General features: G+C 41.8%; 1 protein-coding gene across 6 annotated transcripts; it reads right to left on the bottom strand.

Annotated features, from left to right (window-relative positions):
- Positions 1-549: 549 nt before the first annotated feature.
- hnrnpc (heterogeneous nuclear ribonucleoprotein C) lies at positions 550-10,314 on the bottom strand. Of its 6 annotated transcripts, XM_039610077.1 has the most exons (11): positions 10,103-10,285; positions 7,755-7,788; positions 5,236-5,281; positions 4,313-4,584; positions 3,536-3,608; positions 3,395-3,442; positions 3,095-3,261; positions 2,891-3,004; positions 2,352-2,503; positions 1,423-1,462; positions 559-1,213 (listed from the first exon to the last, which is right to left on the bottom strand). In XM_039610077.1, the coding sequence occupies exons 3-11, from the start codon at positions 5,238-5,240 to the stop codon at positions 1,041-1,043; spliced, it is 1,044 nt and encodes a 347-aa protein (XP_039466011.1). In that variant the 5' UTR covers positions 5,241-5,281; positions 7,755-7,788; positions 10,103-10,285; the 3' UTR covers positions 559-1,040. The 6 variants fall into 6 exon arrangements, 5 of the variants coding, with proteins under 5 accessions (XP_039466010.1, XP_039466009.1, XP_039466011.1 ...); XM_039610075.1 differs by having other exon boundaries at positions 557-1,213; positions 3,395-3,608; positions 10,103-10,306; XR_005612509.1 differs by adding an exon at positions 1,661-1,827 and having other exon boundaries at positions 1,074-1,462; positions 3,395-3,608; positions 10,103-10,305.
- Between the last annotated feature and the right edge of the window lie 75 nt (positions 10,315-10,389).

The following is a 10,389-nucleotide window of genomic DNA, read 5'->3' as shown; positions in this document are numbered from 1 at the left end:
AATTCATACATAAGGCACACCGGATTATAAGGCGCACTGTCAATTTTTGAGAAAATTAAAGGATTTTAAGTGCACCTTATAGTGCGGAAAATACCGCATTCATACAGCACTTTCATGTTATTACTAATGTTCACACACTCACTCCAATGGATGCAGCAGGAGCAACTCGGGATTCTGCATCTTGCCCAAAAGACACTTTGACATGCCGACTGGAGAGTTCAGGAGGCGGGGATCAATCTGCTTTCTTTCTAATTGGTAGACAAGCCGCTCGACCACCTGAGTCACCAGTCTTGTGTGATGTGAACAGATTTTAAAGGGTCATTGTGCACAGCTGTTAACAAACCTTTGTAGGTATTTTAGAGCTAAAACTAACTACATGGACCTTGAGGTATATGAGAAAATACCAAATTAGTTATAGACGTCCTGCTCACTCCAGCTCCAGCACTCAACCTGTCAACTCAGCACACTGTTGCATAACACACAATTTCTCAGTTCAGTTCATTTATTTAGCCCCACCTCAACATCACAGCGACTGTGTGCATCTGGACTGTATGAAAGACTCACAGAGGCTCCACATTGGAAAACATGTTTATTCACTTTTACCAGTGCAGTCGGATGAAACAGGAAACAGAAGAGAAACGGACACAAACTAACATGCAGCATCACTTCATCACACAAGTCAAGGTCAGTAAAGGTCAGCACACCTCCGCAGCACACAAAACTATTTCAGGACCAGTGAGGATCTGCGTGGCCACAAACGAGCGGTCGCGCATGCTTGTGGCATTATCCGATAAGCAGAAGTCCAAGATTTTCTGAGAACAAAAGAAGTAATCCTTGTGGCCTTTGTGTGGGCCACTTGTTGGGACACACTGCCACCTGCTGGTTAGGAGGCAGCTGTGCAGCAGCTGGATCAGCAGTACATTTTAAATGTTTAAACTTCTAGCAGGAGCTCACATTAAAGACTACACTCTAGTTCAAACCTTTGCACTTGAGCTAGCTAGCTAATAGCTGGTAAGGGACTCGATTTTTCAATCAGTTCTTCAATCCGTTGTGACAAATCGTTCAAACACATAAAAGTTACAGTTAAGCTCAGCTGAGTTTGCTGTTTTTTCTGAAAGAAGCAGAAACATGTTCATATAAGAAGTCAAATAAAAAAAGAGTATATTTACCTTCCCAACTTGAAAGAAAATTCTGAAACAAGTACTTCTCATATCTGTGAATTTGTGCAAGAGAGGAGTGATATCTACCATATGATGTAAATAACTGTCCAGTCAGTTCAGCAGATACGAGCACATGACCACTGCGTACAAGTCTGGTGTGGAGAAATACACAATTTGCTGCGTGTGTGTGTGAGTGTGTTTCACATTCAGGATTCATCTCCGTTAGCACTATCGCCATCGTCCTCTCCTTCCTCCTGCTCACCTTCGTCATCATCATCGTAGTCTCTCCCTCTGCTTTTCGTCTGCGCACAGAGACACACACAGGACAAAGGTCAACGTCAGTATCTGACACATGGATCAAGCAGATGAAACCCCAACTCCACAGAAGTTGGGACGGTGCGTAAAATGTAAATATAACTATCCAATGCAATGATGATGATTATTATTATATATCTAAAATATATGCAAGGAGTTTCCTGAAAAAGACTTCATCTGTATACCTTTCAGCACTGATGAAGCTTTTTCACATCTCTAGAAGTGTTTCTGAGCCCATGCAGTGATTTCCATGAGACAATCATGTCTGTTTTTAATGCAGTGCTGCCTCAGAGCCCGAAGATCAACACTGGTCTTTGGCCTTATGCTTTGAATCTTTTGATGATGTTATGCTCTGTGGATGATGAGAGATTCAAAGTCTTCACAATTTTATGTTGAGCAATTGTTCCAGTGTCTGTACGTGCAGGTAAACATTGGTAAACCTCAGCCCACAAAACCGGCTCTCCCAATCATGTGACTGACTCTTTACTAGGTAACCTAATGAGCTGCAAAATGCTCCTCCAGCTGTTTCTTTTGTTGCCCTCGTCCTAACTCTCCTGAAACATGTTGCTGCAATTAAATTTACAACGAGCTCCTATTTTTCATGAAATAGTAAAATGTCTCACTTTAAACATCAGATATGTTCTGTGTTCTACTATGAAAGAAATACTGGTTTATGATTCTTTCCAACTGTATTTATATTTTACACAACATCCCAACTTTTTTGGATTTATGGTTGTAAAAAATAAATCATGTTATGTTCTTTGCACTAAATTCATCTGTTGAATAATCAGAACAGCTGAAAACAAACTATGTGCATACAACAACTTGTTTAAAAGAGCTGCCGATGTCCTCCTTTTCCTTTTCCCCAGTCCTCACCTCATCTTCATCTTCCAGCAAGTCTCCCTCCTCCTCTGAGTCATTCAGCTCCCGGCTCTCTTTGCCCCTCTTCAGACTGTCTTCCTTTTTGCTGGAGGTAGATGAGTGGAGAGGAGACACTTCACCTGGCTCAGGTTTGGAGCTTTTCATCTCTGAGTAGATGGTGGATAGAAAATACACAAAAACACTCAAATAAAAACCTGATTTTTCTGTTTCTGCCAGTCTGCTCCATACCTGGAAGGTTTATATAACAGATGGAGCTGGGTGCATGAAATGTATATATTTAACATTTGCATAAGCACCTCCATGACTCATCTTTGTGCAGCGTGAGTCACAGAGAATATATTTGTCAAAAAAAAGGACATCTCCTGTTTTGGAAGAAGTGGACTTTGCTTGAACTGGTAATAGCTAATGCCAACCTGACAAGTAAATAATCAAGTACATATGTAATGTTTGTAAATGCATTCTTGGTCTCACATTAGAGGTTTTTAGGCTCTTGACGTGATGCCTGGCTGCCCTAAAATCAAAGCAGGACCCACCTGATTTCTTGCTGTGGTCCTTCTCCATGCGCTCTAAGCTCTCCAACAAGTAGTCCACCTTGTGTTTGATCTGTGTAAGCTCCCTTTTTATGGTCTGTAGATCATCTGCCTTCACTGTAGGGGAAATATGGGATAAGCCACTACTGAGATGACCTTTGGACGTCACCAGTAAAGACAGCATAGATGACTCTGTGAGGAGCCTACTTGTACGTGAAGTTCTCTGGCTGCTCTTGGAGGAGGAGGAGGAGAAGCTGGTCTTGGTTCGTCGGCTCCCTCCGCTGCTCAGGCTCACCCTGGGACGTTTGGAGGGGATGACAGCGCGGGACAGAGGGGGAGGGGGAGGAGGCACCCTGGACTGGTAGGAGTACATTCTGAGAAGGAGAGCATCAAAGTGTTGAGCTTACTGGCTCTGCAAGCTGCTTTACAACCCCCCCCCCAGCTGGCCAATAATGTGCTGAGCAGCAGGCAGATTATTCTTACATGTGTAAAGAATAAACTACTTACCTGTCATAGTAATCTCTTTGGAAGTCGTAGTCCAAATCAAAAGATGAACTGCAGATAAAGAGGGGACAGAATAGAAAGATTAGCCAGCAACATGTGCTAAAGCTGCTGCACTGTGACTGAGAGCATGCAGCATGCACAAACCTGTACATGTCTCCTGCAGATCGCTTCACTGTCTTCGATCTATGAGGTTTCGGCTCACCTGCCAGATTGATGTCTGTAGAAGGAGAAACACCGAGGTAAGGTAGAATGGACTAGAAATCCAGGGGGAAAAAAAACGCTATGGGACAGAATGTGTGAAATTCCATCAAACACATTACACCACATCTCCATCTGGTATGTTATTTTTGTCAGACTAGTGCAGGTTTTACCTCTAACAGACTGTATCGGCAAATAAGTCCTCACATTTATTTTTATTTGGCTGAACAACAGAGAGGCCCCTCTGCTCTCGTTCAGAGTGGATGTGAAGCAACTCTCGTCATTCTTTACTTGATTTTACTTGATGTAACACTAGAGGGCAGCAGCATGTGTTTAAACTGTGAAATGATAACGACATCCCAGGTTTTAATCTGAAGGTGAGCAAATAAACTGCACATTGTAACAGATACAAGTCAGGGAGTGAAAATATTTACAGCCTATACTTTGTGTCCCCACACAATTTTCTAAATGCACTTGTAATTAGAAAAGACAAATTTTGCTTTCAGTGCAGTAAATATAAAGCTACTGCCACCACCTTACCTATATCACATATAGACTGCACAGAAGGAGGCATACCTAGCTCAAAGGTTACAAAATATACCATCCAACACTTCCAAATGTCTTTAATGAAGTACAAACAGTATTATATTATTGATTAACTTGCTTTAGTCTTCAGAGACGTTACCAAGCAACACCTTAACATGCTGTTTTTTTCCATCTCACCTAGCACCTGTCCAACGATCATGCGGCCGTCCTCCCCGGCCACGGCGGCCCTGGCGTTCCTCTCGTTGGAGTACTGGACGAAGGCGTAGCCCTTGTGGACGGAGCAACCGACGATCTTGCCGTACTTGGAGAAGATCGCCTCCACATCAGCCTTGGTGACCAGCAGGGTGTTGAGGTTGCCGATGAAGACGCGGGAGTTGAGGGAGTGGGGGTCGGTCTTGTTGGTCACGTTGCTGCTGGCCATCAGGCTGGAAGAGGAGGACGATGACCAACTGGCAGGGAGGCAGAAAGAGAAGGGTGAGTGCATGGGTGAAGATAGCAATAGGGGAAAGAAAAGCAGGTCAGAGACAGCATGTGGAGATCAGCAGTGTTTAGGGATACAGGAAGTTGTGATATACATTTGTCTTGCACTACACTTTAACGATAATCTCTGCTCAAAGGTCAGTGTGAGTGTTGAACCTTCAAGTTCTTTAACGGTATGACTTGAATCACACTGCCTTTGAGAATGCCTCTAAAATGGGATGAAACTCAGTGAATTGATTATTGATGAATTTCCTTTGATCTAATAGTTTATAAAACATCCAAAGATGAGAACCTGACTTCTAAAATGTTAAAACCAGGAGCCCTTCCAACTAATTTTTGGCATTTTACGTGTGAAAAGCTTCACATGCTTCGTCATTGTGAAGACAGGTATTAATTCTCTGTAATCAAACTGTGAGTTCATTTATCTCTAATTTCATAATAGCCTCATTATAATCATAAGAGAATGCCACTGCAATTACTGTTACGCACAAGGAACTTTAAGTTGTGCTTCTTACCCCTTACACACTAATTGCAAGTTTGCACTATCAAGAGAGTCTAAAAATAGATACTAGACAGCAGAGTAGACAGCGTGATCGGGTCATGAAGCAGCCAGCACTCACTCCATTGTGTCTGTATTCAGGTCGGTGGAGGTCTGCCTGTCTGTGTCTGTTGGAGAGAAGAGGATCGTCGAGAAGCTATGAAACATGGAGACTGTGGGGGGGATTTCTGCTACACCTCGAAAAGATGTTTTTTTCCCCCGTATTTGGTCAAAAAAGGGGTTTAAAATGGAAGGAGGTGTTAAAACTGTTTAAAATATTTTTCAAAAACCTGTGGGATAAATGGTTGTTATGACAAAAACAAACATATTCACTCGTGAGCATGCGCAAATCTAATAACCTTCATCCTCCACAGAGGGTGAAGAAGCTAAAACGGTTTTCTTTGCATTACAGCAGCTGGACAAAGCTTATAAAATGTGTTGTGGTGGTATAACGTGGTACAGCTTCATAAACACAGCAACCTTTGAAGTGCCAAATGCATCAAAATTGGATCATTGCACACCAGGAAGTTTGCATCATGTGCACTTCTTGAGTCTGCAGGTACGATCCCCTTCTTTCGATGTATGCCAGTAACAATCTGCCATATGCTAGAGTCCCCTCTGTCAGCTCTGCAGACATGAAAGTTTGTATCACCTTTTGTTTCACTTGCATCGGTGCAGTTTTGGAAGCTTCTCCTTTTGCCGCTCCACATAAACGCAGTGTACGCAAGCAGTCAGTGGCATACCCGCGTGGATTTTAATTAGTACAGTCGGGCTACACTGTTGCTGGACTGCTGTCTCACCAGTGGCCAATACTGCAAAGTTATGTAACACTGCAGGAGAGGGGGGAAAAAAGTCCCTGAATGCAGTGTCAAAGCGACACTACAGGAAAAGGGTGATTTTATAAGAAGTCTCTCTCTTATTATGGTCACAATTCTGTAGTAAACTTTAAACCCCAGCATGTGGGAAATGATCTTCTTTACTCAGTCCCCAGAGTCATTCATCTCATTATCCATCACTTCAGCTACTGCAAAGTCACGCCTCAGCTGCCAAAACAACTGCGCCCAGCAGCCTCTCCCTGCACTGGCTGGTGGCTCCTAGCAGAGGATTACACAGTTTACAGCATTCCGGCCACAGCTGAAAGCGGTGCTCGCCACTGCATGATTTTGGCCAGGATGCGTCTACTGTTTGGCGAGTTGACAGGACGTCTACAACATGGGGCGTGTTCAGGAGGTGCCGGGGACAACTGCAGGCTCTTTAGCTTATGTTTCTAAAGCTTTGTGGGGGATTTAGGCAAGAATATCAAGGTACACGTGCACTCTGGTGTGATCTGAATGCAAACACCAATTTTGCAATTTTCAAATCTTTGCCCATCCATTTGAGGACCTAGTTTCTCTTTTATGTGTAATGTTATTTGGAGCCATTTGTGTTCACTTCCTTTAACTAACATTCACTGCAGGCTTGTTACGTTCCCTGTTCTATTCAATTTCATGATAGTTTGTGATCCCCTCATAATTTAATTCTAAATTCAACACATGGGGCTCATTATTTGGGAACAATTGCTTATTATAGTCACTCATTAATGGCTCAACACACCTCTGTTGAACTTTCCTTATCCACTGCCTCATCTGGGCCTCATTTTACTATGACTGCACAAAAAACCTGTTCACTGTTCAATGTTCAGCTTCCCTCTGACTGACCGGTGGGGTTGTTACTGGACATCTGTTGTGTGAGTGAGTGTTGGATTTGTGTTTGTGCTTCAACTGTGACAAGACACTGCAGCTCTCAGGATTCATGCTTGAAGACAGACGAGACAAAATGACAAGAGCATCTCTGCTAGAGGTTGTTTTTAATACACATTCAGGGAGCAGAAAGTGGCGACAGAGGTTCTTTTGATTTGCTTTCCAAATCAGATCAGAGTAATGATGATGGAGGTGAAAAGGCGAAATGGAACTTGTTACAAAAATATCTGAATTATTTTTTTTTTAAAGGGCAGAAAAAAAAATCAGTGTTTAGTGATTACTGAATTAGTCACTCATTAAGGTTATTTCCTCGCATGCTGCAGTAAAAAGCCACTTTAGGGACTGATAATTGCCTCTTAAAGAGCAGGCAACTTTGTGTTTATGTGAGTAATGGAGCACTTTTTAATTTGTCAATTAACATGCACACTCACAACAAAAAGAACAGGAAAAAAAAAAATCACTCCAAAGAAGGAAAAACAGTCCTCTTTTTGATCTCTGTCGGTGCTTTTCCTCCATCTAAGCACTGTATGTGGGAAGATTTGAAGAGGTGTTATCCAGCAATCAGCTCCAGCACAAACTGGGCCGCTCACAATCAACAGCATGATGCATCTGATTATCACAAACTGGGAGGCTCATTTATGAGGCCATGAGGGCCAAACAGTTTGAAAATTAAGTGGCTGATTTCTCTACTTTTACAGCACCCGAAAGCCCCCCTAACTACTCTCTACGTTTAAACAAAAAAGAAAAAAGGGGGGGAGGTAGAAAATAGACTAATGCCAAAAAGGGGTGAAGGTGGAGTAATATATTAAAAAAATGATGCAAAAGTTGAGGTGAAAAAACAAAAAAGTGTAGACCAACTTACGATTTGCTGCTGCTGAAAAAAGTGGCTTCAAAAACTAAACGGGGGAAACAAAAAAAGGTAGAAATTAGAAAAGAAGCTTTTCAGACTCTTCTGATGCTGTCATCACAACAAGCAGGGGAGAAAACAGGGCAAAAAACATGAATGCCACAAAAGATTCAACAGCTCCTCACTTATTTAGAATAAGTCGTGAGCTCTACATCACACTGTGGTGAGAAGTTTCTGGGAATATGAGAAGTCGATTTTTCCAAGGAATTTCCTCTTAAACCAATATTTGAAAACACTAATGGAAAAATATGATTAGACATTTTAAAAATCACATCCACAATAAAGATATTTATTACAGCTCATGACTGTTTAACTATATCCACTTTATGTAGTACAGAAGTACTGGACCTCCTATTGCCCATTTAATAACTGTAATAGGATGTCACTGACACTGCAAAAAAGCCCGATGATGAGGTTTCTTCGGTCTTAGATATTCCGCGATCAGCTTTAAGTGGTGTTATTGCAAGATGGAAGCATTGTGAAGTAGCAGTATGCCCGACCTTGTAAAGTTACAGACTGGAGCCGCTGATGCTTAAAGGTCACAAATCCCCTGCTAAGCAAATTAGTGCAGAGCTGCAAACCTCCTCTTGCATTAACATCAGCACAAACACTGTTCACCAGGAGCTTCATGGCCTGGGTTACCGTGACCAAGCAGCTCCTGTAGATGTACAGTACAGTTCTGTCCATTTAGTACACCTAGAATAAAGACGAAGATTTTATTCTTAACAGCTCTGGTAATATTGTGAAACCAGTGTTTATCAAATTGGAGCGCAGGTGCCCCTAGAGGTAATTTTGAGTACTGCAAGAGGTACTGCATTGAAAAAAAAAAAAATAAAATAAAAAATTAGTGCCTACCAAAGTGCGTTTATACCTTATACCTTCTGGAAAAATCCTGCAATTTAAAAATAATTATACGATGGTGAGCTCAGGAGGACTTCAACTTTATTACATTTAACATTTACTTTTCTTTCTTTCTACAGAATGATAGAGCTGGATTAGCTTTTATAATACCTTTAACACCAGGGATTCTCTGAAGGAGAAATTGACATTTTAAATCTGTATTTCTTCACTGAACTCTATCATTTAAACACACACACAAAAAAATATTGTGTTGTCTGAGCTTCTATGTTAGTGTCAACTGACCCACAAAGGAATCACTGGTCTGTAAAAAACGGGGAGGGGGGCCATCCCTTTATTTTTGGCCTCCTGCCTGCCCTCCATGTAGGGGTCAGAACAACACCCCTGCTCAAGGCCACTTCACTGCAGACGACACCCACTTGGGGACCGTGGAAGTGGGGTACAGCAAGGTGGGTCAAAAAAAATAAAATAAAAAAAGCAGACTTCATTGACTTTCCGGTGTAAAATGTTGCATAATTGATTATAAGTTTGTTTATTAGTATATAAATGTTAATTCATAAAGCTATCCAATATCCAATAAAAGGCTTAAAAACCCCCACATAGGTCTATATTCTGCCTTACAGCAGGCCCACTTGAGCACCTCAGACATAAGCAGCTGCACAGCTCAGAGTACACTGCCAAGTTAGTTAAAACATAAAAATTGAGTAATTATATCAAAATTACTGTAGTGCCAGTGTTACAGTCCCCCCCCGTCCATGAACGTGCGATACATAAAAGCGCTGTTGCTTTAATGTTCCTCCAAAAACGCCCCCGCTTCTCACAGAGGGAAAACATCTCGCCTGCAAAATAACAGGACTCCTGAGATCAGCTGCGGCAAACACACCGCCTCAGCACCACCAAAATCACACAGAAAACGGAAAAATGCGTCGCTAGGACTCGTCGGAAACGACCGCATAACAAGTTTCAAGTGGAGGCAAAACACAGGACGAGAATAAAAAGCAAAATTTAAAAACATATTCCCAGAAAAACGGCGACACTTTTATTTTCTTTCTGGCAAAACTGTCCGGAAAATCCTTCCATATTTTATCTTCATAAAAATGAGAACACACGCAAATAAATGATAAGTTTTACACAGCATCCCTACAAAAATCGAGGCTTTAAAATGTCGTATTCGTAAAAATACAAACAAATAAAAAAAAAATATATATCTAAGCCTATATGTTGTTGTGGAAGCTACTTAAAACTAGTTTCTGTGCAGTTTATAGTGCCATCACAAAATGTACGCCACTACAGCCAACACAGTCTCAGGAATACCAGCCAGGAGGAAAAAAAACATTAAAAATAAAAACAAAAAGTCCCAAAGACGGTTCAAAGTCAGGACAAAAACAAAAAAAAATGTAAAAAGGTAAAAAAAAAAAAAAAATCTCTCATTTAAAAATACTCACCAGGAGTTTAACACTAAAAATGAGAACAATTCAACGCTCTTTCTACTTGCACGGGTAAAGATCCGCTTACAGCTCTGCTGGCTCAACCTTGAAACCAGTGGACACGAAATGGCGTCGACTTGCACTGGTGACGGGGAAAAGCCACGCCCGCTTCCGAATCCCAGCTTCTGATTGGATATCCTGAGCCCCGTGTCTGTTTAAGCTCTTCACTGATTGGTCTCGTGTTCTTGCCACTGCCGCTGCCGCTCGTTGATGACGACATTCATGTATGCTAATCAATTGACGAG

Source organism: Oreochromis aureus, linkage group 3 (assembly GCF_013358895.1).
Source record: "Oreochromis aureus strain Israel breed Guangdong linkage group 3, ZZ_aureus, whole genome shotgun sequence".
Lineage (NCBI taxonomy): Eukaryota > Metazoa > Chordata > Actinopteri > Cichliformes > Cichlidae > Oreochromis > Oreochromis aureus.
The sequence above is the reverse complement of the archived record's forward strand: the minus strand, read 5'-3'. Positions and strand labels throughout refer to the sequence as shown.

Bases quoted from the DNA above. Each gene is read 5' to 3' on its own strand.
- hnrnpc (XM_039610075.1), bottom strand. The intron at 3,262-3,394 runs GTAAGTAGTTTA...TCTCCTTCTCAG, and splicing joins CAAAGAGATTACTATGACAG to AATGTACTCCTACCAGTCCA. The intron at 1,214-1,422 runs GTGAGCAGGAGG...ACAAATTCACAG, and splicing joins CTACGATGATGATGACGAAG to ATATGAGAAGTACTTGTTTC.